The following is a 27812-nucleotide window of genomic DNA, read 5'->3' as shown; positions in this document are numbered from 1 at the left end:
CATAACAACTTTTACTAGATAAGACCACACTTGAGGCAATTATAAAATGGCTGCTCCATTTTATCACATGTAGGCTGTAAATGCCAAGAAAGTAGTAAGACTCTGATTGAAAAATACAATTTCTTTACACAAATGTAAAAAAAATTGCCTATAAATATTGCCTATTTTCCTATAAAAAGTATAGGCCTGTAAAAGTGACTCAATCTCATAGTTAAAGCCTGTATGGTCTTTTTAGTTACTAAAATTCTCTCTTTTCTAACCTCAAAGTTATTTCTGTGTCCTGCACTGCTTTCCTCATTCACATCAGGAATGGAACGCCAGCAAAATGCTACCTAAAACTGACAAATGTCTACCTCTTCAAACAGATTTTTGGGAGCAAATATCTATTTGAATCCATCTATCTATTCTATTCTATTTTTTTTTTTAAACAAAAACACTTTTATTTGTTGGAGTTTTAATCACAATACCGGTAATTTAGTATTATTACACGCAGATTATGTGATATTCTACATAGGTTATCAATGAAAAAATGCTGAGAAAGAGGATAGTTTATCTATGGAGCTAACCTACAGTTTTAAAGGTGCGACAAGAGACACGATCGAGCCACTTGGACTCGATCGTGACTCGAGTCCATTTACTAACACTGAAGTCACGTGTTAGTAAAGTAAAGGTTTTCTTTGCTCAAACTCAAAAGTCTAGTAAATAACCTCAATCCACCATAAAAGACATCCAGCCTGTTCACTGAAAATGTACCCCCCCCCATTCCAACTCTTGCACAACCTGGCAACACGTTGCTTCAGCCGACTTGTGATGCTCCTCTGATGCAATAGATTTATTTTTCACAAAAGCACAAAACAGGCTATCTGTCAGTGAGAAAGAGAGGACCAGAGAGGCAAATAAACACAGCAGGAAGAAGATAGTTGCTTCAGCACCCTGGAGATGTGCACCCATTTAGGTGGTGGGCACTGGTTGAAGCATGAGTTATGGTCTATTGCTGCAATCCTGCCTCCTTTGGACAACCTAACAACAATTTTAAAAAGGACTGGACTTGTAATGTCATGTCTACTGTAGTTGCTAATGCAAACCGCACCAAGGTTTTTACACTGTGCTGGTCATATTTAAAGTCAGTGATGCAGGAAAAGTTCAGGGATGGACAATCTAAAAAAGTCAAGCGTATGTTTCGAGTGTATTTAGATACTAATGAAAAGAACTCAAGAGTTTTTAGAGTGGAGGGATCACTTGTGCCTGTTGGGTATTCATTATTTCTAGAAACGTTAGGAGGAAAAAATTGAATCGAAAGTAGAACCGATACTCTACATGGAATTATATTAAGACACTTGTTCCACAGCATTTGTTGCTGTGGGAATCTGGGCATCTGCTGCTGCCTCAACAGGGCTTTTATGTTTCTCCTCATCTTCTTCCTCTTCCTCCTCTTCATCCTCACCAACATCCTCATCATGCTCTGGAACTGCCAAGCCAGCAATACTATCACCATTCATCTCGCAATCAACACTGGGTGCTTTTCCATTCAATGACACCTCCATATTTATGCTTTCTGGGGAGAATGGGCTTAGCATCTCGTGAATCTCCTCCACAACAACCTCCTGGGTGTGCACCTCTGTTAAAGGAATCTCACCATCTAGGCCTCCCAGAGGAGGAATCTCCACATGAGCTTCTTCTTCGTGTGAGCCCATTTCTTGTGTGGGGGCCTCCCCGTCTCGGACCTTCTTGACATTGAAGGTCATGGGAGATACCTTGAAAGAGGAAGATTTCGCAGTTGGGCTCTTGGGGTGGTTAGGGGTGAGGCTCTTCTTGAGTTTCTCACGCTTCTCCGGGGGGACGATCTTGGTGGTAATCTGGGTCATCTTCTTCTCAATGCTTTGCCGTGAAAAGGCCTTCTTGAGGGTATCAACCTTTTTGAGGCTAGAGCGCTTGAACTTGTCCGCCCGTCTCTCAAATTTTTGGGAGGAACCCCCTGCAGCTTCATACATGTCTTCATCATCTTGTTGGGATGCTTGAATATCAATATCCTCATCTGAGGACAGGCTAATGGTCTGGAGACCCTCATCTTGGGTGCGGATGCCATCAATAGAGCCTGCAATAGATGGAGTGGGCTGGATGGATTCTACATCATACTGGCTTGGTTGTGGTGTCTTGAGGGAGTCTTTGACGACCACGCTGGAGGGGATCTCATTGTCTTCCTATTGAGAAACGAGAGGATAGAAAGAGGCAAGTTAAGAAGGCAGTTATTTGGATAGTCGTTGAAAAAAGAATGACTGCTTGAACCAGGTTCAGGTTGATGAGGAATTACCTTTACTTTTATCTTTTTGGAAGGGTCAGGATTAGATTTTAGGCCACTGATGATTTGTAAAGGATTCCAAACTGTAGTGATCAACTGAACCCCAAATCAAGGAACCCCCATGTATACTACTTGGAAATGTTCAAGGTTGGTCATTTTCCTTTTAAGGAACATGGTCAAGGAAGTACTCACAGTAAGCTGAGGACTGTGTTAATATACTCTGGCATCTAGGGCTAGGTCTGCCTACTGGGGACTAAAGAAACTAGTCTCTGCATGCCTTCCAGATTTTCTCCAAAACATCAGAGGAATTCCACTCGTTTCTAAACAGGAGTCAAACACTTCTCTGCATTTTCTTATCTCTGCCTGCTTTCAACACCAAATCCATAAATACACTGACAACCATAAGTGGAATGAGATAAAGAGCAATGAGTTAGAGATCCAAAGTTTGAATATGTTTAACTTTCTCCGCCTGCTTTCATTATCTTGCAGTATATTCTCTCCTCCTCCCTTTGACCTACTGCCCGCTCATCTGTATGCAATCATACAGTCATACACACACATGCAAGCACACACCTCCAACGTTCTCCTCCATGACGGATTTATGAGCTCAAGCCCTCCCACCCATTTGCCCCTATCCTTTCACACACAGTGGTGAGTGTACAGTGAGGGTGCAGCTCCAGGGGTTGATATACACCACTAAACATTTAAAATCCTCATAAACCCATAGGGCCTCCTCCTTGACAGTATCAGCAAGGCATTCTGGACTTTGACTTGACCTGATGTGGCAGAGTGTAAAGTAAACCTTTTAGCGTTTTACAGTCCACAAAATGTGCGTCTGTGAGGGTTAAGTCGTGTAACACAATTTAATTTGCCTGTAAAAACAAACAAAAAAAACACGATGGGCATAGTTTTAGAGATTTACTACAAAGCGTCATCTCTAATCAGTCATTTACTGATTCGGCTAAGAATGAAATTCTGATATGCTGTAAAAGAGTAAATAAATTTTTTTTGGGATGTTGCAACTAAGCACCAGTGTAGGCCCTATTCACCTTCAGTGCACATTGGGGGGGGACTTACAATTTAAAACACCTTGTTTTTTGCACCTTGCATGGAAGAACAATTCTGTAAGTCAAAGAATGCAAGGCAGTTATTAGGACATTACTGGAGTGCTTAAAGCAAGAGCATTGCCTAAGTTGCTGAAGTATTGTGCACAGCATCTTTCTCAAGATGCCATGAACATACTTGAGAACTGGGCCGACCAGATGGTCCAGAAGAGCCATGCCTCCCGATCACACATCATTAGAGTAGATTAAATCCTATTAATGTCAGACAATCATGACATCAAATGTAGCTTTGAAATAGTGTTATATGCATCATCTTATTTTATTAATTTTATAACTTATTTTTCAGACAAAACCTTAACTTCCGACTACTTGAAAAAGTCACTCAAAGTACTATGTCCAATTTCCCTGAGCCCCACTGTACATTCATCATTGTTGAAAAATGAAAAGCCATGCGTGGACCCTCCTCTTTTCAAACACTTTGCAGACACCTGATATCTCCTGCCTTCTTGATCTCAAACATGCAGCTGTGATTCACAGTTTAAGTGTGTGCCAAGCATGTGTGGTATCACCCAGTTAAAGCTAATAAATCTGTCAGTGTGTTCTTAGAGGCACAGCACATCAACCCTTAGAACAGGGACATATTTTCAAGAGGAAGGGAAAGAACAAAAAAAATATAAAACTTTTAGAACTTTATGGTTGACACGAAAATAGAATCATGTAGGGCTGAGAAAGTAAATAACTTGAAAAATTCTAAATTTTCCTATATTATTATGGCCAAAACCCTTTTAAAAGAGAGAAGATCTGGTTTTCTAGATAGTTTTTAAATCTTTACCATATTTACCATTACTAACCACTAAAGGGACAACAGACTGAAGGCAGCACTTTGGGAAACAGGTCTGGTTCTGCCATCTCTCACTTACTTTAACCGAATGCTGTCACTACACCACACCCATAGAGTGTGTGGGTCTGAACTTGTTTAAGCAGACTCGAATCAAAAAGCTGGTAACTATGTTGGTAACAAACTGCCACAGTAACACAGGTGTATTTAACTTAGTGTCAAATTAAACTGATCCTCATCAAGGATTCAAGCAGCGTGAGGCAAAAGAGTTCAATATCAGTTAACAAACTATTAGAAAGTTGAAGTGTAGCGAACAGAAAGAGACGGGTGGGGTTAAAATCACCGTGAATGGAGTGTTGTTTTTGTAGCATGGCAACAACTGGTGATGTCACACACAGCGTCAGCAGATAACAGAGGGGAACTCTCAGTGGACAACACAAACATAAACTCCCAGGTGACAGCTTAACACTCAGGACGCAGAGATGCTCCTACACAGTAATATGCTGAGGACCGCAACAGTCAACAGTAGGCATTACAACCCTTCCTCCCCTACTGCTACCTCTCTGTCTGCAGTCCCACTCTACCCATGTAATTCAAGAGTAGAGCACAGAGGCATCTAATTTGTTCCTGCAGTCATGTCTTGGAGAGACAAACAACACTGTTAAAAGCGTGTCAAAAGTGCTTTGAGTGGTCAGCTAGACAAGAAAAGCACATACAAGTACAGTCTATTTACCATTTACCACTGTCTTACCAATATTCCTGCCAAGTCCTAATCAGGACTCCAAGCTTGTCCATTCCACCTCCCAAGCAATCCCACAGTTTCCATGTGCCCTGCATCCTAGACATCTCCCTTTCAACTTATCTGGCCTTGGAGTCTTATTCCTGGTATTATCTAAGCCTCGGAACACTCAATCAGCTGCTCCCACATGCAGACAACTTTCCCATTGGCGTGGTCATAAAAGACATCAGAATAACCAGCAGAAATAAGTCCAGAAATATATAAAGGAATACACAATAAGTCCAGAGCAACTGAAGCAGGCTGCCGCTAGTGTAGTGCCATTGTAGGACAAAAGGAAGCAGAGCGTTGGTTGCTTAGTTTCTGAAAATACATAAAATATTTAATAAACACAGGAGGAGCTGCAGTAGTTATAAGTAAGAACAGATCATTTATTTACATAGGCAGAAACACTGCGGAACACATCACTGCGGAACAAAAAAAAAAAAAAATAAGCCTAGACACATTACATCGTTAACATTTTAAAATAGTGCAAGGAGTATCAGCTTAGTCAGAGTAATGAGAAAACAGAACCCTCAGGAATACTTTTACAAGAAGGATGAATGATCTGTGACACCAAGTAAAACAATTACACTTTTGTTGTAAAATGCCAATAATATTTTCTAATTTTTCTAATGATTAGGCCTCACCTGACCCCCAGTGAAGCACTCCCTGATACTAAAGACTAATCCTTCCTGATTGTCCGGTGTTGCTAGGGTGTCTGAGGATTCAACCTCAATACCTCCGCTCCAGTCTGGACATGCCATCGACCATCTAATTTGGTAAAAACATGTTTGGTATAATCAGAGCAGGTAGTGAAGCATGTGGGAGGCAGCAAAGTGAAACTAAGGGGAATGAAGAACTGTACCCACACAGTTTGAATGGCTTTACGGGAAATGCTGCTGTAATGCTGTTTTATTGGTTGATTCATGGTGATAACAGCATTGCTTTACTCGTCAGTTTTAAGTGACTACTGCTAGTAGTGATAATTCTCAGAAAAATTATGGGGGAGCACCATGTCCCTAATTTAATCTCCCACACTCCCCCCAGCCACAAAAAAAAAAAATAAATAAATAAATAAAAAATGATATACCATTTGACCCAGGACTGTTCTGTGTGGTTTTTTCCCCTTTTTTCTGGCGCTTTTCTCTTGGGAACTCTGTTCATTACTGTACCAGCTAAGTGAGGACTCATTAACCACTGAGAATGTGATACAGCATGTGTGTTTGAGTGCCAAAGTGTATTTGTAGGCAGCCATGTCTAGCACCCGCAATAGTTTCATGAAAGAAACTGTTTGAAAGAGCAGGTTTTCTGTACGTTAGAGGGCATATACTTCAAAGCTATTTTGAGCAAAGTTATGTAGTGCAGCTCCAGATCTCACTTAACAGTTGCGTGGTAGAATTGCCATCTAATTGCAAGTCCTGCAAGATGTTACGAAGCCAGGGCTTATGTGAGCAAGGACTCCAGAGTCATTTGCTCAGCTCAAGCACAGAGACCAGGGTGGGGCACAGCAGACTGCAACAGAGAAAAGGAGCTACAATGAGCTCACGTTACTCAGTGAATGAGTACGTGTGTTACACTACACCGTCTCTTTTGCTTTTCAAAGCTCATCATTGTTTGTATACAGTACCAGTCCTGACACACCTATCTATCCATTTTAAATCAGTAAGAGTGATGTACTATGACTGCTAATAATGTCCTGTCAGCAGGAACTATAGTGTGCGTTTAGTGGCAATTAGCAACCTTTAGCATACTACCACTTTTAAAAGAAGAACATTTGTATATTTAACATCAAATTCAGTAAAAAAATAAATAAATAAGAAAAAATGTGATGATGCTGGCATGAGGAATGTGTTGATAAAGATTTTTTGTCCCAGTGACCAGTCCAAGTCATTTAAGATCTGTCAAATCTCAATCAAACAACTGCATTTTCCAACGGTTGCAAACCATTTAAAAGTACGGTAAGTTGTGTATAGTTTGAACTGTGTTGTGCCCGATATGCACTGAAAGGGTGATAAACTGTAGCTCCAAAAGATGACAAAAAGCAATATTCTCAACGAGGCGGATGTTTGGATGTTCATTTGACAGGGATGATGAATAAAAACGTAATGTAATGTAAAACATTTTAATGGAGTTCTAGCTATGGCTATTTTCAGATTTTGTCCTTGCACTTTTTTTCTTTAAAAGCTTCCTGCAGAGTGTTGTTTCAACAAAGCCTTAGCCCGAGTTAAGACACCTATACACATGCCTCTCAGCTAACTGGACTACTTGTATTTAGCGGAGTATCAAAACTTTAGGAGTCTAATCAAATTGATAGCATTGAATCTCTGTCACTGCCACCTTGCAAAGTGCTGGAATTGCAAACATAAGTGGCCGTTGGACTGCTTTTGTTTTCCCACTTTAAAATATTTTCAACACAGGAGACACAATGAAGTCCTTTTATGGGACAGCTAACCTACAAAAACAGATATCAGGGTTGAGGTGGAGCCCAGTCCCATACTTGAGAGTGGAAGTGACAACATAATCAAAAATCCATGTTGCATCCTCTCCCACCACCATTCACTGTTTTCAGTGGTCTCAGCCTCAGTTGGACTTTTGGCTACACACATATTCAGCTAAAAGAGTATCATAAAGCCTTAAAAAAAGTTTCATTTTTTAAACAAATGTCATCTAACACAAACTATGATTCCACACAAATCTCTGAATTAGCTTTACTCTGACTTTAGGCTACCAATTTTCCTTTACCCCATCATAACAATGCAATTTTACACATAGCACACTGTGTGTTACTGCGCGTGTGGCAGTAATTTAATCAGTGCAGTGTAGGTTCCCTTAATCCCACAAGGCGAGGTTGGTACAGGTGTGTTGGTACAGTGAGTCAAGTGCCTCGGGGGGGGAAGGGATGGGATGGGGGGGAGGGCACTGCGCCAAAGAGAGGGTACATCACCAACACACACACACACAAATGCATATGTGCCCACGTGCAGTTGAAAGTTCCCATTTTAGTGAATGATAAAGACAGGAGGCCTATAATTAAAAAAGCCTGAGAAAAAAAAACCTTTCCCACCTTCCAGTTTACTACCTGAAATATACCCCAAATTATTCAAAATGTTGACAAAAGTACTTCCTGCAGCCACTGCTATTCATGAACACCTGAAAGTCAAGTGGTTGTGTGAATTGTCCTTGATCTGCATATGTTTTGATTGCAGCACATCCTCCCACTACAGTAACGAGTGGTTTTACAGATCACCCCTGCCTGACTTGTTGTGTAAGCCCTCCACCCATCCCATCCAGTGAACATGAAGAGCCATCTGTGGACAAAGGAAGGAAGGAAAGGAAATAGAATTCTGTTATTTGTCACTGAACTGTGAAAGCACAGAACCTGATAAACTCTGAATTAACTTTACACAGTATTGAAACCATGCATGGTCATGTACGAATGACGATAATATTCTGATCTTACACATGTTAACAATGCAGCCCACCATACCATGAATGCTCAAGCTTTGACAAACATGTCGCATGTCACTGAGCATCGTAAATATCTCACCACCAACTTCATTTCTGAAACATGCCTCTTGGCTTAATACTCATAACATGTTTGAGCATTCTTTCACACTGGCATTCCCTCCCATATCTGCCTCACTAAAAGAAAAGCCGACATGTTTACTGGCCTCGTGGGGTTGTGTAATCACACAACACAATAACCAATTCAGGCAAGACGTAATGCTGACGTGTTGTTATTTTGGAGATCACTGTAATCTAGAAAGGCCACCATCAGTTCTGGTGAGGAAACCTCCTCAGGCAACCCATAATTTACAGGACAGCAGCTTATGCACTGTAGATGATGATGTGTTTCATGTTCTGTGACATATGCCTTTCAATTCTCCTAATTAATTCCCCCCATGGCATGGTAGTTATGATAATAACGTTACGAGTGACTGGGCCTGCAAGAGCCCTGTCACTCACTGCACTTCCTCTTTATCATCCAGATTGTGTCACTAAACTTCCATAGCTTGTTTAGCTCCATAACTCTGTGATGAATGATGTACAGTGGCAAAGAATGTTTTCAGCAATGCATCGACATCTCCAGTTTCTCCAGTTCTGACTGTGTTAATCCCCTTTTGTGCCTCTTTTAGAATCTCCCCAGATCCTTCTTTACAGAGAGCTGGAAACACATTCCCATTCTGTGCATATCTGAGCCATTGTTTGATAAAGGCTTTGTGGAGATACCAAGAGCTTTTTTTATAAGTCTGTTTACAATTGGGACAATGTTTATCCTGTATAGAGGTTAAAGGACATTGGTTTAAAACCATGAAACTATTGTGTTATCTAAAGACATGAATTTTCATGTTTAAGAGCGATGAAAAAAGAGCATGGGGCACGAAAATGGCAATTGTTTTCCCTCTTCCTGCCTGCATGTTGAGGTTCTGGCAGGGAAATGAGATGCTCTGAAAAGTCCTGAAGCTCAAACATGTTGCTGGAATCATGAAGTCTAACAACAGCAAGAGGATGTTCAGTTTATGATGTTTCAATTCCTCCATCCCCTCTCTGTATCCACCTTACCATGTCATGGGTGTGCATGTGGACGAGAGAAAGCTCATCAGCCAATAGAGCATGCAAACGTTTTGCACCTCTGATTTGATGATAGAAACGCTGAAGATGTGTTCTGGCTAGTGTTAAAGTCCACCAAAGGATATGCTGGGAGGCTTTACACAGCTTTGGTGTACTGCTCGGTCTGCTTGAAGAAAAGTCAGTCTGTTGTGGATACTCACTCAGACTCTTAACATCACCAGCACTTTTCAGTGTAATTAAAGCTCCACTGGTATTTTACTGGAGGAATTTGCGGTTACAAACTTGCCTCTGCCTCAGAGACTGAAACAGTTGACTTGTCAAACCTGAATGATAGGCAGGAAGCAGAGCAAAGGTGATACTACCGCATCTGCATGGAGTTTAGCCAGTATGCAAACTTTTGCCCAAGGAAAACCGGCCATATATTCCCCCTTTCCCCTCTCTGCTCATCCTCTCTGCCTGTATATTTATCTCTCCCTCTGCTTTCCCATATTCTCTGCCAGAATCAAAGCTTCTCTAAGAATAATGCATGGAAGCTACTTTTTGGGCACATACAAACATTTTCTCTAGAAAGATCTGTATAGTACATGCGACTGAAATAGTATTAGTATTAAAGTACGAATGTAAAACAGGATTTGTACCAAACATAACGTGTGTATCCACAGTGACAGTAGCTGCTAAAATTCAGCTATTTACTTACAGTTAACTGACATTTTTCTTAACAAAATACACGTAAGAAGAGGTATAGCCTATGAACGCTTTAAAGCAGCTCGAATTGCTTCTGGCTTGTTGCAGGTGTAATATATTGGCTCGAAGAAGAACACGTGAAATCTCGGCTGTAGCTGACATGCAGCAGCCTGCTCCAACCTGTGGAGGCGGATTTGATTTTGAAAGTGAACACGCACAATATGAGCTCCACTGACACTCACATACCAGCTATCCATGGAAATATTTTATTAAGAAAGAAAAGAAAACTAGCCTCTTCTCTCTTATGTTGACTTAAAGCTTCAGTTGTGTCATATTCAAGTTCCAGTGTGCAGTATTTAGGGTAATCTGACAGAAATGTAATGTTATATTCATAGTTGTATTTTCATTAGTTTAGAGTTATAGGAAAAAATAAGTGTTTTTAATCATGTTAGAATGAATCATTTATATTTAAGGAGACAACTATCATGCTACTACAGTAACCCAGAGGGGACAAACCACACGCAAGATGAAACCCCAATAGATGGGATAAAGCTGACTGCTCCTTATTATCAGATGGTTTCAACCCCTAATTTAGCCAACCAGTACAGGTAAGAGCGAGGGATGCACCATTTCATATGCCAGTGATTGAAACTGGTCAGGTTTCTGCTTGACCGGCTCTGAGACGAGTAAAACAAAGAAAAGGTGTCGGACCTACTAAAAGGACATACTGTATGTTTTTTCAGTTAGACACCTCGCTATATTTTTCTGGATTTCCAGAGACCAAGAGAGAAGGACCCGTAACCTCTTGCATTTCTGGAGAAAATGTGAAACATATGTATGGTAAATGTCTAACAGTTGAATATTTCATTTAAGGAAAACGTTTAAATGTGTGCGTGCATTATGACTCGAAGCTTGGGGCGAGGCTGGGAACAGCGTGACCAGTTTGTCCTCCATCTTAGAGCACAAACACAGTGTGGAAAAAACAGCCTTTAATTCCTGCTGCTGAAAGCTGAGGTTAAGTCAAAACCTTTGGTCAAGTGTCAATACACAAAAGCTCCCTGATGTGCTGCCAGACCGAAAAGCAAACAGAATGAAAAAGATGTGTTACAGCAATCACTCAAAACCTTTAGCAGGCACCTTCTGCAGTAAATGTGTGGCAGAATAAAGCGACAGATCTGTTTTTCAGTGTTATTAATAAGATGAACGAATGTTTCGCCCTCCTGCAGCGCATCCATTGACCAGAAGCAAGCTGCAGCAGTGTGTTTGCTTTGGCTGTGGAGTATTTTTCTCTTTCCCTCACAGAAAGAGATATGGACGTTCTTTGATAGTGTGCGAGAGTGATACAGTGTGAGACTTCAGACTGATGTTTCTCCCTGCCTGCTTACGATTAGAGACCCCCCTCAATCCTAGAAAATAATCCTCTCCCCATTCTCACATTTAAATACAGCAAAACAGTGATGCAGGAAGCATGTGTGCAAAGTGACTGAACAAATAAAGTTCTCACAGTGCTCAAATTCAATTTGCCAAAGCGACTCACTTCTTTGTCATGACCACGGTGATATAAACTGAGATGAGACATTATGATCTACTCAGAAACAAATGACTTCTGTCGCAGGAAATTAAATTCCACATACGCTGCATTTCATATAGCACAGCATGCTGAAGCAGATTCTGATAAGTTCCAAGATCTCCAGGGTTGTTTGTGCTCTGAGGTAATGAGCCTTTGAAATAAAACAAAACACACACACACATATCTGTAATCCAACATTATACCTCACCTAACAGAAATCCTCAAAATAGCTTCCACACTGTATACAGTGAAATCTCCAATGGCTGGGAATTATGGTTTTTTTTGTGTGTGTGTGTAGCAGTGTGTGTAGGCTCAGAGTGTGTGAAGGCCATGTGGAGACAGGAAAAGCACTGTTGCACAAAAACAAACAAACAAGGCCCTAAGCAGCAGTAATTAAGCCCTCATTAGTCCTCGTTATGCGCAGCAGTGCAGCAGAGCGGCAGACATCGCTGTCCTCTCCGACCGAGCGTGGCCAAAGCCCAGAGCTGCGGCAGACCTCTGCTCTGTGCAACAGCGGCCGGGCACCCAGGGGCGCTCTGTGTTTCTACCTCAGCTGCCGCACACAGGAAGATCAGTTCTGTTCTGCGAAAAGAAGGGCCCTTTGGCCTCAGCCGGAGGGCTTGGTATGTTGAGCTTGGCTGTTGGGTGCACTGCAAACGTGCGTTATCAGAGGGCAGCGAGAGCATGTGACTGCATGAGTGAAAAGGGACAGGTGGTTTGATTAAAGAGAGAAAAAAAAGTAGTTACATCTAAGTTGGAGTTAGTTGAAAGAGAGACAAGACTTGAGCACAGCATTTGAATACAATACTGGCAAGAAAAAAAAAAAGATGGGCACAGAAAAGACTCAGTACAGGGGAAAGAAGGAGGGCCGACACTTTGTTCTTGTTTCACCTCATCTCCTCAGGCACAACAGGTCTCATTTAACAACTCTGTAACTGCATACATCTGACCCAGTGCATCAGCATAACATGCTGTGCACACACGCCCCTGGGGTCATACCTGGCCTTCCCGCACCCATCTGCAAATGTTCCACGGCTCGTTTGAGAAAAAAAAATTCAAATCAGCAGAGGCTGGGAATGCCCTTCTAAATGGAGCTCAAAAGCCTGACAGAGACGGTAAACTTTGGTTATCCTACATGCCTTCTCAGTGTTAATGTAAAAAAATTAAATAAAATAAAATCACACACGAAAAAGCAGTTTGTCATTTAGTCACTCCTTCTAGAGCACACAAACTGAGCATAGATTCAATCAAATCGATCCACGGCGCCTCGCCCGCAGACAAACACAAGCGGCCTGTACAGGGTAAGGTCTTGGCACCTGTTGCATTTGAACAACAGAGCCTCAGTACCTGGGAAACCAGATAACAGCAGCGGTTAAGAGCTCTCAGTTGCTCTGCCTGTGTCAACAATTGCCACCCTTTTCACTACCTGGGCGCACACACACACACACTTATTTCCAGTCATACAAGCATGAAAAAAAATCCTGCACTTACTCATCCAGGAAGACTTCCACATGCACACAGCAAGCCTGCCTTTATAATGTTTTATGATCAAATAGAAATGTGTGTTGAGTCCAGTGTGGAACGCCTTTAATGGTGCATAGCAACAACCTGCAGCATAAAACCAAACTTTTACTCCCCCAACACTTTCCTCCTGCAATTTCCTCTGTGCCAGTGTAGTGATATGGCACCCGAAGCGGGAAATCCATCCAAAAACCGTCTGTCTGTCTGAATTATTACTGTGGGGTGTAAACAGATCTAGCAAAGTCAGCGTCTAAGCCCTCCTCTATTATCCTTTGTAGCTTCATTCCCAGACACACCCTTCTTCTCTCTCACACACACACACACGAGGAGAGACTCATATGCATGTGTATGAACTTTGCTGGGACCTTAACTCATAAGTAATGAGGTTACATTCTGCACTTTTGCTGCATCCATCTGCTGGTGCTACACTGTTTGTTTGAAGTCCTGCTCCACAAGGTGAAAATGTAATAAAGCCCCATTCATCTGCAGCCACAAACCACACAGTAAATGTGCGCACATCCTAAACACACCCACTATTACAGGCAAACATGGATGCAAATATGACACTCTCAGACTGAGTAGTGAGTCCTCACAAGGAGCTGATTGACTTTAAAGGGCTAGTCCGACTCTTATTCCTTTATAAGAAAAGGTCCGTTTTAAAACTGAAGAACTGAACACATGCAACCCCAAGTTCTTCACTTAGTAACAGTGGCTTTGTCTGCTTCAGTTTTACTTCCCAGTCCCAAACCCACAAGCTTTAAATAAACAATACACTCAAATAAAATTTGAATAAAACTCTTTAAAAGCAGTCTCATTGTGACAGCATCACTCTCTAAAGCTTTGCGTGTTTCCTCACCTGGAAGATGAGCACTTTGAAGTGATTCCTCTTCAGCAGGTGGCTGTGGTTCGCCTCCAGCTTCTTCACCTGGACCGCCTGTTTGTCCAAGCGCTCCTTCACTTCCTTCAGGCTCCCGCTGACTTTGCGCGAGCGCTCCAGCAGCTTGCTGACGCTGTTGGAGGTGCTGATGTGGGTCTTGGACAAGCGAGTCACGTCACCCTGCACGACCCGCACTGCGCTCTCCAGGTCGGCCTGCCGCTGCTCCATCCGCTGCTGGTTGTTCTGCACCCCCTCCAGCATGTTGACCAGCTTGTCCAGCAGCGCGACCACGGTTATGGCGCTCACCTGGCCTCGGTCTACCGGGCTGCCGGGGGTCGCCGCGGTCGGGCTGGTAGGGCTGGTCGGGCTTTTGAAACCAAGCCGGGAGAGGGTGCCGGTCGGGGTCGGGGAGGACGAGGACGGGCTAAAGCTCGGGATTAGCAGCTCCGAGTTTTCGGGTTGCTGCTGCGGGATGGTGTGGGTGCTGCCCGAGACGCTGGTGGGCTCGCCGTGGGACGCGTCTGCTTCCATGGCTCACAGGTGGTAGAATGTCCCGCTTTAATGGGGGTATTTCACCTGAACACAAAAAGTTTTCCCTCAAGCAAATGTTGCTTCTGTTCCCTCCAGCTGAGAACTGAGGACGAGGTGTGTAACTTATTGAGTTGATTTGGCCTCCACGCCCCTTTCTGTCTTTCCCACTCCGCTCACACACACAAGCACAAACACGCTGTGAACTTTCAAAACACCTCCCCTGCGAGCCAAAGGGAGGGGCGCGGTTGCCATGGGAGCCGTGCGGCCTAGCCCTTTTGACAGTACAGAGGTAGAATTTGCCTGTGTGTGTGTGTCCTTCCTTGTGTTTCAGCCTGCCGTGCGTCCATGTGACTGCCATCCATTCCTCTCTGAGCATGCCTGGCTGCACTTCCTAAATAAGTGTAAGGGCGACTTTTGTTTACGGCACTTGCTGGTGTGTGTTGCATTGTGTCAGACCCTTTTGAACTACAGCAGCAGAGTTGTGTGACAGAAGAATATGGACTAAGAAAAAAAAAGCCCTGTTAATGTACTAGTTTTTACAATTTTCACATTGACATGATATTGGCTGTAATATTATCTAGTGCGTGTTGTGTAGCGCTAAACCCACGTGTGCGTCCCCCTGTGTGCGCCTCCTTTCCTCCCCTCTCTTGTTTTTGAGCTCTGTGTCATGGCATGGGGCACACACACATGGAAATGTGGAAATCCCTGTCTCAACAATGAGCTCATCTGTACCCTGGTGATCTGGCCCAGACCCTCTCTGTCACTGTAAATTCTTTCATTCATGGCAACACAAGCCCCGTTTCAGTCTAACATGTTTTAAAATCAAATCAGTATGTGATGTTTATCAGGAATGGGTGGACGTGTGGTAGAAAGGAGTGAGTGGATGTCAGAGTGCTTTGCATAATGGCAGAGAAGTGCATGTGTTTATCGGAGTTTAGGATTTTCTTACACAAGAGTAGCATTTAAACTGTGACAAACTATTTTATCACAGTATTACAGGGAAATGATTCAAGCCCCAACCTGAGTTCTATTTGATTCCATTTGAAAAGGTAAAGTAATCCACTGTCTCCTCTAACATCAATATGCTTACACACCTAAACTTTAAGATAAAGGCTTACTCAGAGTCCTGGTAACACTCAGAGAGGCCATTCCTTAGACTCTAAGGCTTTAGAGTAACAATCCTCATATCAAAAACTCAAGAAAGATATGTCAAACGCTGCAGTTTCTAAAATGGCTATTTTGGGCTGAATGCAATTTGGTCAGTTTCCAAGAGCCTATTTTCAAGCATTTTGATCCAGATGCTGGTGCAAGAGCAGGCTCAGAGCTGGTTTAACTGTGATCTTTCAATTGGTCTTGTTGGTTAACTCGATCCCACCCCTAGCACTCGATTCCAATGGTTCTTAGCTCACATCAGCAGTAAGAATTGGTGCTAAACAAATTTTCTCATCTGAGAACCGGTGCTTTGGCTGTTGAAATGCAAAAAATGGTCATTCAAAATTCAGCACTGTCTTAGAAACAGTAGTGGAACTACCAAGGGCAAAAAGAATGACTGCATGGCTTAAAGTTATACACAATTAGGGGTGTGGTTGCTGTGAGAGACAGGTGAGTGCTTTAGGCGGTACCAAATTGGGTTCTTAGTGAAGCACTTTTCATAGATGTGCTTGCACAGCTGGAAACACTCGAAAGTGGCATCTGAGCCAGGGTCAAAGGAGGCAAAATATGATGTTTACTCAGAATGGCCCATTTTTTACCGTTTCACAAACTGCTGTGGGATTCTGGCACATGGTGGTATGAACACTTAAGCTGTGATTATGCTTTTTGCATTGTGTGACACAACACAGCACCAAAACCATTTAAACCGGTGCGTCAGGAGTGCTGGACACCCTGGAGTTTTTCTCCAAAGCAGAAGCCTTTGTTGCTGAGACAGTGGTGCCTCGATATGAGAGGAAGTCGTGCCAGAAGTACAAAATGCATAAAAATGTAACAGTACAGTTTCAACATCTCTTTCTTTTCTTTTCAGTTGTGTTTTGTGTTGTTGTACCATTTACAATGGTTTTATCTACTTGGGTTTTGATGGGCCACACAGATGCTCATAGATCCGGACCGACTAACTGTAGCTCTTCCTGTTTTTAAAACTCGCCCGCTGCGCAGCACACGCACGGTTACAAAAAATCGAGAGGTGCAACTATTGGTCAAATCAACTCTAAAAGGTATCTTCACCGTCATTTTATGAACACGATACCACATGACGGTGTGCACGAGGGCGAAAAAAAACTAAGCACAAACTAACAGTGCTGCCCAATAAAAAACTGCGCCAAAAAGCTTAGGAACCAATACATTCTCGTTCCCAACACATACTGCATGGGATACCCCTCAATCGTCACTTTCAGTTGCACAGGTAGCTGTTCTACTGTTGCATCCAGACACATGATTACCAAGCAGGTGACTGTGTTAAAGTCCAACTTTGAGACAGATGTGGGGGTTTTTATTATTCTTTTTTTACTGCCTTTATATTGACTTTCTTGCTTCACTGCTGACCTTTTTTGTTGTACCTTCAAAGTATTTCATTGAGGTCATAATTGAATATACTTGGTTAAAGTTAGGTAATAAAAGTACCTGAATAAGGTTATACAATCAGTGATACATCAGAAGTTTCATAGATCTTTTGTAGGACTTGAAGTTGTGTTTTGCTACACCCTGCTGGGTGGGCTTGGGGATCCAAATCCCACCTCGGGGATCTAAACTGTTAGAACTCTGCAGACACCTTTATTGACATGACAGCAGTTTGCCATGTTTCTGATACAGCTTTAACTTTTCACCACCAGTATAGTCAGAAGCGCTCCCAGCAGATTCTCATATGTCAGCGGCCGAGGCTAACGCCTCTTTTTGAGGCTAACACCTCTTCTTGAGGCCTCTAACTTAATAAGCTTCAAATCTGTCAAAGTGGGGTGAAAGTGGCAGCCTCGCACTCACCCAAACAAATGTCCTTCCTCCTGCTAGTCAAAAAGCCAGTGGTTTTACCACCTCTCTCCGTTTCCCCCTGGAGATAGACATTTCTGTTGGCATAAAATTGTGACCTCTAGTTCCTCGTCCTCCAACTCTGACTTTTCCCACTTTCACCCTTGGGATACAATAGATTGAAGGGAATGACAATCCCATCCTGTCATTCTTGCAACTGAGCCTTCCCTTTACTTTGCTGTCTTTTCCTACACCCCCCCCCCCCCCTGCCCATTTTCTTCCTCTTTCTGTAGTTATCTTATACTTTCCTGAATTCCTCTAGTGTTCCTCATAGTCTGGTACATGTTTCACAATTTCCAAGTGCTATGTGAAGGAATGTTTTCTTTCCCTGCCTTATTTTGTACAAATATTAATTTATATAAGGGTCCTTTAACTTTCCCACAGCTGGTATGATAAACTGTACTATGAAAACAACTATGTCATGGTCACTATCTTTAAAGGAAATGTTTAAAAGTGCTCCTGGATGGTAATATTTACAAGTCAGCTTGAGGAAACCTTTTGCCCTCTGGAGGCCAAGAAATGCAGGTGCATAACCTAATTCTGACTGATTCATGTGAGTTCTGCTGGGATTTGACTGTTGAAAAACAGTCACATTATGTTTTCTCATTTTATTGATAACTAAAATCACATCACAAGTTTCCTATTTACTCATATTCATTAATTATATTTCCAAAGTTAAATCTTCAACAATACATAGAATCCATAAAAACTAGTTGTGTTGAAACTGTTGCAGCAGAAACAACGATCACAATATTTTGTCATTTTATCAAACATGCTGTGGCAAGTCTGATCGACTGAGCTAAGCTTTGAGTCCTGGGAAACTTACCTGGAGCTGCTTTAAAACCGGCAGCCAGGGTGTGGCATTTGTGTAACCGTTGGCATCGATCAGGGTTGATTTTCAAAGAGTGGTTGATATACAAGTTTCTTTTCAGTTTGTCACCTGATCTCAGGCAGGATTGTTTAGATTCTTTATGCAGTTTGATTCACTTTATTCTTGAGGTGGAAAAATGCAAATAATATAGATTCAGTTTAACAATGTTTGTGTGTAGTTTAACCTCTGTACACACCTGCACATAGCCTTTGTTTCAGTCTGGTTTCCCTTTCATTGTTTCTCTTTTAGTAGCTAACTGTATCCATTTGTTAGCTTGAATATATGGTGAAATGATTGCAGTTTGCTTCTACAGTGTGTTATTCCAGGCCACGTGTCTAAGTGTGTGTTTGAAGAGGATGCAAGAATGCAACTTTCACACCTTGAGGCAGACTTCATGAGGACTTTAATTATGGTTTCTCACACAGACTGAAACACTGTGATCTAATGCCAGGGAGGAAACAGCAGCTTACTACGCTTACAGCTGTTTCGATGGCACAGTAGTCTTTCTGTAATTGTTACAAGTCGTGAATAGCAAAATTCTGGCTTCATTTTTGGGGGGGAAACTTTGGCAATGCATTTGTTTAGGGATGAGTCTCTTGTATACACTCCTTTTTTTGTTTCTACCAACGCCTGACAGAAATATCTGGATCTCTAGCCCTTCAGTGCCTCTATGCAGCCACCTGCCTGATGCCTGGCGCTAACTAGGTAACTAGTTAGATGCTGGGCATCTAAGTTTTAAAGGAAAATTCTATTTTGTTTCCTATTCTTTTAGTTTATACTAGTTCATACAACTCCATTGTGCATAAGTAGAGCCTTGGAGACAGCACTTGGAGCATCCTTGGTGAGGAGAATCGGGGACAGATTCTGACAGTGAAGCTGAGCTAAGAGCTACAGAGAACAGGGTCATTGCTAGAGGGAAACTTTTGCATTCTTAAGGCCGACAAAATTTCAAAGCAGTTCCAGAAAATTTTACAGAAACTGATTTTTACTCTGTTAGCTTCGCAAATAGACAGTTATTTACTCAGTAATTGTTTTCTTGGCTGTTCATTGTTGCTCTGAGTCACTACATACACAGTGGCTGCCTGAAGTAGCCGGCTGGTGATCGGCAGAATTGATCAGGAGCTGTGCAAGACTTTTGCAAAGATTTGATATATGGTAAATGTTAAAGCTTTTCCAGGCCTTTCAGTCATTTTTATCTTTTCCTAATAGTGACAGAGTAAATAGCTGTCTGATGAAAAAGTGACAAGGTGTAAAATTTCCAAATTATAGCATTCACTCAAAACACTAACATTTTTTAGGTTTGAGTTGTTTTAGATGGCGACAATCTGCTCCTCTGTCGTCCGGTTCTGAGTAGCTGTTAGCTTGGCTACCCCTTGGCTGGCCGCTGTAGACTCCGACTACTCACAAGTTCTTCACACAACCCCAGTCCAAAAAACACAAAGATGTTCTTTATGATTTTGCCGTCTCTACCGTTGAAGACAGTGAATGCATGTGGCAGGTCCAGAAGTTATAACAGAGAAAGAAAAGACAGAGATGAGGGGAACAATGGGAACATTTTCTGTTGGAGAACATGAAGACCAGAGGCACCCTTTAAACATGTGTACAGGTAGCCTTGTTTGGGGTATCAGTTCTTTTTGTGGTAATCTGTGTTTGGTATGAAGTATTGATCGCTGCAGCTTTAAGATCCTGTTGTGCAATACAAATTCTCCATGTGTTGCAGGTCCTCACATATTAAATGCATGCTTCGAAACTAATTTGTTTAGTTTAGAAATGAGCAGGCCTGCTGCTTGGGGTTTTTAGAAGTTGATAATATGTTTGCACAGTGCTTATTATTGGAAGCCACATGTAAATGAAATTACATAAAACAGCAAAAGTTTCAGAACCAAACTTCCACCTACTTTCTTGTAACTCTTAGTTAGTTTTGACTTGTTATGTGATATCTGCAACGAACAGGTTGCCTGTTCTGGGTTTAAATGGCTCCCCTAATGTTTGTGATTACCAACAACAGTCTTGCACAGGTGGTCATAGCAATGATAATACGATGGATGCCCGGCACTGTTTGATTTGTATAACCAGCGCTGACTGGATGTCTGGTTGCACAGTGGGATGGAAGTAAGCAATAGTACCCTTTTGTCGGTAAATCAAAGGTACCCACAGAGGGGAAAATGGCATGCTGGGACCAAAACAGATGGTGATGGATCTTTAAATGACCCTTTTTCACAGACCAGCATGTTAGACACACGTGCACTTAAATGTGGCCTCATACATTACTGGAGGATTGTGTGTGTGTGTGTGTGATTTTCTGTGGTATGTGAATGCTATCACTTTGTAGCTAATGGACCAATTTTGGAGGTGTTGAGCTGTACACAACTGTCCTCAGAATGTGAGGAACAAAGTGTTGTGTACTTGTATGCTGGCATGAGTGCGTTTGTTTCCAGATGAACAACACCATCAATTTTCAAACCAACGGGCCAATTCCTCTCGACAGAAGGAGTTGAGGGGCAGTTTGTTGATTGTGAAATCGATGTGAGGTCTCTCCCATCCATTCAGCGAGATGGCTCCCAAAGTGAGGATCTCCGAAAGACAGCCACATGCCTCCAAGCAAAATGGTTTGTTTTTGAAGCCATTTTATTCACCACCGGTACTTCACATCATTGCTAATTTCCCAGAGGTGATCTATCATGTGGAGGAAATTTTATTATCAAGTGTCATGTAAATTATCTACATTTGAATGCCTTGGGGGAGAAGACTGCACATTCACACCTGCTGTCTAGAATGGTAAGGAGCAAGGTGAGGAGTTATGCATTTCTAAGATAAGTGTCAGATTCCAGTAAAGTGCCCATATGTTAAGCTCAGTGGGTCCTGTATCGGGGATGTGTATGAAGCCTTTTTATTCCTGTTCGCTTGTTTGTTAAAAACAAAATGAGATTTTGTCCCTTAAGCAAATTTAAAGTTGCTTCCCAGATATTGGCACAGTTTGTTCCTTCTTTTTTAACATCAGCTCTGGAACAAGCCCCGTTCAAGAGTTGATCCTGTCACGCAGAAGCCATGGCTACTGAAAAACAAAGCAAAATCTATTGCATTTTTATGCATTACACAGATTATTAATAAGACTCTAACATTTTAACTTCAACTTAGGGTGAGATTTGTTGCCAATGCATTCTTCTGACCCTAAATGAAGCAGAATTTCCAGGAGAGCTGCTCTCCTTCACGTTTTTCTGTTTCTGTTGTCAGACTGCAAAACAAGGATAAAGCTGTGACTGAAAAGCAGCCCATTAAGAGCATGTGTTAACCCGCAGTCACTATGAAAGCATTCAGGGGTTGTTGCTCTGCTCTGACAGGGATTTCTTTTTTTTTCTTAGCATATTACAGACAATCTTAGAACATATAATGTTTAGCGTCTGTGTTTTTGGTTATGTCTACACATAAAAGAAAAACCAAGAGTGTGATCACTTCCCGCAATGAATAAGAAGGAAAGAAAATACTATGGGATGACCTTGTGCTTATCATTGATAGCATTCACTGCATTCTTAGGTCCCAGTTGAGGGTAGATACTCAGACACTCACAGAAGATTCTTTCCTGCTCCTCCCTGGCCTCCAGCCCACTGGATTTGTGTCAAAACCAGCAGGAGTGGAGAGGAAACTGCCAGGATTACAATGACTGGAGCTGCTGGGTGCTGCACAGACACACATGCATGTACAAGTAGTAGTGTAGACTGAACTGCAGGGGACTGTGACTTTTCATTTTAATATAATTTAGGGGAGAAATAGGAGAGAATGTTGAAGGTGAAAGTATGCAACACTGGAAGAGACACTCTCCACGAGGGATGTCAGTTCAAAGAGCCTTGCCGGCCTCTCCTAATGGGTAAAAGGAGTTCAAGTACAGGTCTCTTATGGCAGGTGAGAGCATAAAAAAGTGGCCAATTAATATTCATCATACATTTATATTGCATATGAACGTTCTCTAGATAGTAATAATTTTTAGTTTGAATGCATAATTTCCTGGATTATCGGTGTTAAACTTGCTAATGTCTGCTTATTAGGTATTAGCGGTTACTAAACAGACAAGGCTTCTGACCCTCAGACAAACAGACACACACTTGGATTAAACGCCTATAAATTTTAGGACTGGATGAATCTTGTTGTGTCTCCCATAATAATGTTGCTTTGATGTTCTTTCTGCACGGGTCGCTGCTGAGTGGATCACTATAGCTGGCATTGTGTGCTTTATCTTTGCTTGAGGCATCACTTAAGCCTCAGCTTAATTAAGTGTTTTTGTTTTAGGTTGTTTCATTAATGTGTAACCAACTGAAAAGAAAATATCCATTTTGATTTTAGCAACAGAACATTGTAAAATCACTCTAATACAAATTAAGTAGCAGATTAACGCATTTCAAGGTTTTGTTAATAAGACTGTTATGCACCCTTTAGAATTTGTTGTTGTTGTATTGTCAATACATCAATCCACAGTAGGTGTAAGTACAACTTACCTGAGTAAAGTTAACTGTGTTAAAGTAACACAAAGAAAAAGTCTTAATAAGTATACTTTGGTCATATTATACAAGCAGTTTTCAAAAGGATATAGTTTTTCTATCGTTCTATTATTGGCATATTGCTTACTGAAAATAGTATTTCCTTTATGCTGTTTGATGTAAAAAGGGAGGTTTCTTCGAATGAGCTCATAAGAGAAACATATGGAAGTAACAGGGATCCATTTAAAGCTGAAGATTGCTCTGGAACAAATGGACTACGTTACTTCGACCAATGAACAGTAAGTTCCACCTCATTTCATAAAGGTGGCGTATGGGGTGCTGTTTGTAAAGTGGCTCACGCTGATAATAACAGCAACATTTTGTCACATTTAGCTTCAAACCATGTTTAAAAAACTGGTGTGAATTTTTGAGAGTCACTTTTTTGCACATTTACAACAAAATTTGCCAACTTAGATATTTTAAATATTTAAATCCAAATGTTAAATGTAAATGCTAAATCTAAATCTTCGTCCCACTGTCACTTACCGGTGTGAGTTTTACTGTTTATAGAAACAGCTACACATAAAGTGCATTGGTGCTAGTAGCAAATCTCCTCTGGCTACCGTTAGTTCTGGCTAGTTTAGTTAAGTTAGCCTTGACAAGAATCCAATGCTATGTGATTTGGAAACAGACTTACCGAGGTGGCCTGTGGTTGCCCTGTGGTGGTTGCCGTCGCTGTGGAAAGATTTTGTATTGCCGCCAGAACTGCTCGATATTCTGCGCTCACGCCTATTCATTAATCGACATGTCTGCAGAGCGACCAATTGCCGACAGCAGAGTATACCGGGTGGAGGCGGGCGGGTGTAGGATCTTGCTGGCCCTTATGCAAGCGAACATGACTGATCAGTCAAAGTAAGCCCCCTTGTGGCTGGCTATAGTGGTTACAGGTCATAAGTCCCGCAACCTTCATAAAAGTGACACTAAAAACTACTACTCTAAAAGAGTACTCTTCAAATAAAGTTTCTCCAAACGTGTTTGTTACTTTAGGTAGTTATTATCACGATAATCCATGTCCAAGAGTCCATTTATTCGTGATTTGCCACTAAACACACTGACCTCCTCGAGCTTTTTTTTTGGTACTTCCTGTTACCGGCTTTTGAATTGGCATATTAGTTAAATGTTTAGTTTCACCCCGAAACATTTAGATTTAAATTTAACATTTAGAGTTAGCATTTAGATTTAACATTTAAGTGTAACATTCAACATTTGGATTTAAATATTTAAAATATCTTTCTGTTGAAAAATATTGTTGTAAATATGCAAAAAAGTGACTCTCAAAAATTCCCACCAGTCTTCTTTAGACAGATATTTTACTGACATTTTCTGAAAAATAATAGGTCTGTTACGATAATGCCATCCTGCACGACGTTTTACATAATTTAAAGCCATCTGGCGCAGCTTTGTGACGAAGCGATGCTTTTGTTCTTCCTGTTTACGTTGCTGACTTCTCGAAACCCAATCAAACTGAAAAAAAAATCGTTGTCGGCAGGATTCGAACCTGCGCGGGGAGACCCCAATGGATTTCTAGTCCATCGCCTTAACCACTCGGCCACGACAACACACCACTATATATGTATTGTGCAAAAAATAAAATTGTTCCCCAAGAATATATGAATTATTAAAACTTTTGGTGCGTTTTTAGGAGCGGCCTTGTCATTTCCAATCCTCCCTTTGACTGCTAGTCCGCCTATACGAGCAGAACCGAACGGTGCCCAGTGCCATATGAAGTTGTGTTGACAACAGCCCCACCTTGTGGCACCTGTTGCTACACTTGACATCTGTATGCACGTATCTATCGTCGCTTGCACAGAGATTCAGGGACCTGTGGACAATTATACAACAGCTCGTAATGATGACAATATGCGAAGGGAAGGGAAATTGATATATACAGACATTTGGATTCATTTGTGTGGAAATTTAAAAAAAGTTTTAAAAAATATATTGCACATTCCTGTGGTAGAAGAATTAAAATGAATGTACAGAAATTTTGTAAGTGATGAGGATGGTTTGTGATTTAAAAGTATTGTATATTATTAGAATGATGCATTCATTAGTGACAAGTAGGTACGGTGTAGTACACTCCTAATGTAGTTGGTCAGAGTTAATTTAGCCAGTTTTCACAAATGGAACGACGCCTGTGAGCTCAGCTGAAATTTATCAAACGCACCCCTCTAATCTGGGTGGACTATTTAAGATGCAAAGCGCTGTGCCTCATGTTCGCTGCTGCCCTTCAACACTTTTCAGCTGCTCGTGCTTTTATGTTCTTACCTTACCGATTGCTTAATCATTGTGTCTCTGGCGGATAATGACTTCGGGAGATAGTGTTATTCCAAACTCCATAGGCTCAATTTGTAATGTGCATCCTGAGCATAACGATCCGACTCAAAGGTGCAGTGCCTGCAAAGGCCTAGCTTGATAGTGGGCATAGTGCACTCTCTAGATGAGTTTATGCTCATTCGGCAACGTTATGCCGGAATGCTTTAGAGCTTTTCAATGTTCCTCATGAAAACTCATTTTATATCAGTTTTTTTCTCCTTAACAGTGATAACTTCTAAAGCCTGCTGACAAAATACTTGTCAACTGTAGAGACTTAAGTTTAATGTTACTTTTGGAAATTTGTGAAATTAACTGTATTTACAATGCTTTTCTGGTCTGATTGACTGCTCAAGATGCTCTTTGCACTGCAGGCTACATTAATACATTCACACACACTCATGCACCATGTTATGGTATATGCGGTTTTGTAGGATGCTTGTTGCTTCTTTTTAGTCATGCACATTCAAGTGCAGATGGAAGCAGCAGTAGGCGGCATGGGGTTTGGTGTCTTGAGGATGCTCGGCATGTGGTCTGATGGGGATGAGGGTCAAGCAACTGCTCTTCCTCCTGAGCTACAGCTGTCCTGTAGTCTTTAACTTTGTGAGGTTTATCTTCATTGCAGCAAAGAGCTTGACACCTATTTTGCTATTTCGGAAATATTTTTCTCCTATGGTGGGGCTCTCTTTAAAAATGCTACCAAGCATTCTCTGCCAGAGCTGCTATGTGTGTTTAGAAATTCAGTCTGAGGCTGGATTGGTCCTTAGTTTACTTGTCACTCCTCAGCATGGAATTTGGCTTGTTCCATCAGTGGTTCATTTGCTAAAGAACTGCTCTGAATCAACTGTTCTCTTCAAGATATCAACCCTTGCTTAAGATCCCAATGCCAATACCATATCTTTCTCCAAAGCTTTTTCTAACCTCGCTAATTGATTGTTTGTTAATGATCTTATTACTGGTTTAGTTCAAGGATTTCTTACAGGCTCATGTAGGCTTCTGAATGCATCTCATATATGTAGAAACCTGCAGTCTGCCTTAAATGAGCCAGAAATAGTAGACAGACTCTCAGCTAAAGAATCAAAACCCCCTTTCACTTCTTCAGAGTAAACCCCCTAGATATTGCTACAAGAAAATCTTCAGGCAGAAGTGTCTAATCATTGATTTATCAGCTTCCCACAATTATTCTGTCCTAGAAACGTTTCCCTACTGATATTATGTTTATGTTTATGCATTTAGCAGACACTTTTATCCAAAGTGATTTACAAATGAGGATATAACATTACAGCTAACATCAAAGCTAACAATAAGATACATAGAAGAAAACCACTCGTCAGACTGTCAGAGGTGACAGGGGTGACAGTGTAGAGAAAGAGTGCAGGAATAGTGGGAGGAACAGAAAGAGAAAGTGCACTAGAGGGGGATAAAGTCCAGAAGAGGGGGGTCACCCTGCTGATGATCAAGTTGGCTGAGAAGGGTGCATGGCTGGGTACAACAAATACTACAAACGCTTTTAGATCATGCTGCTCTCCCCATTCCTATGGCTTCTTATTGTGGTAAAATGGTGCTTAGTTTTACTTTTCTATCAACTGACATTTAGTTGCTGCAGTAGTCCTTGCAGTTTTTACTCTTTGTCAGAAGCGTTATGTTATATTTTTTACAACACCTATAATCTTCCCTCCATCTTGCATCTCTTGGATAGTTTCTCGGCCATTGACATCCCTCTCTCAGAAGACAAATAGTTGGGCCTTCCACCTGTTTGGAATTTTTGGCATCACCCTTGATAGGCAAGGCAATGCAAGGCAAGTTTATTTGTATAGCACAATTCAACGACAAGGTGACTCAAAGAGCTGTACAGAGACATTAAAACAGTAGAAATAAAAATAATTTAAAATGTAAACAGAAAGAAAGAAATAAGAACAATAGATAAAATCAGAACAATAAAGATAAGATTGAATAAAAATGTAATAAAATGATATATGTGAAAGATAAAATCAGTAGTTAAAATATGATTATGTTTTGAAACTCGAGCTTATTTGGAGCTTTATTCAAATGCAGCTGAAAATAGATGTCTTCAACCTGGACTTAAATACACATTAATGAAACAAGCTGAGTGTTTCAGCTGATCTGAGGCTTTCTGGGAGTTTGTTCCAGGCATGTGGAGCAAAAAAACTGAATGCAGCTTCTCCATGTCTGGTTCTGACTCTGGGAACTGATAAAAAAAAAACGGATCCAGATAACCTGAGGGGTCTGGGAGGTTCATACTGGAATCATACTGATAGCGTGCTTATGCAAGCTTCACTGCTGCAAGAATAGCAAATATTTTAAGAATCTTCAGAGTCCCTCC

At 41.5% G+C, this 27812-nt stretch overlaps 1 protein-coding gene and 1 non-coding gene across 2 annotated transcripts; both read right to left on the bottom strand.

Moving 5' to 3' along the window:
- Window positions 1-251: 251 nt before the first annotated feature.
- cavin2a (caveolae associated protein 2a) lies at window positions 252-14816 on the bottom strand. The gene is made up of 2 exons (XM_072397881.1): window positions 14183-14816; window positions 252-2201 (listed from the first exon to the last, which is right to left on the bottom strand). Exons 1-2 carry the CDS (start codon window positions 14732-14734, stop codon window positions 1329-1331), a joined length of 1425 nt encoding a protein of 474 aa, XP_072253982.1. The 5' UTR covers window positions 14735-14816; the 3' UTR covers window positions 252-1328.
- Window positions 14817-24632: 9816 nt separating this feature from the next.
- trnas-aga (transfer RNA serine (anticodon AGA)) lies at window positions 24633-24714 on the bottom strand. Its single transcript has one exon. It is a non-coding gene; the product is annotated as a tRNA-Ser (tRNA).
- Between the last annotated feature and the right edge of the window lie 3098 nt (window positions 24715-27812).

This window comes from Leuresthes tenuis, unplaced genomic scaffold (genome assembly GCF_036924035.1).
Source record: "Leuresthes tenuis unplaced genomic scaffold, fLeuTen1.0.hap1 SCAF_12, whole genome shotgun sequence".
Classification (NCBI taxonomy): Eukaryota; Metazoa; Chordata; class Actinopteri; order Atheriniformes; family Atherinopsidae; genus Leuresthes; species Leuresthes tenuis.
The sequence above is the reverse complement of the archived record's forward strand: the minus strand, read 5'-3'. Positions and strand labels throughout refer to the sequence as shown.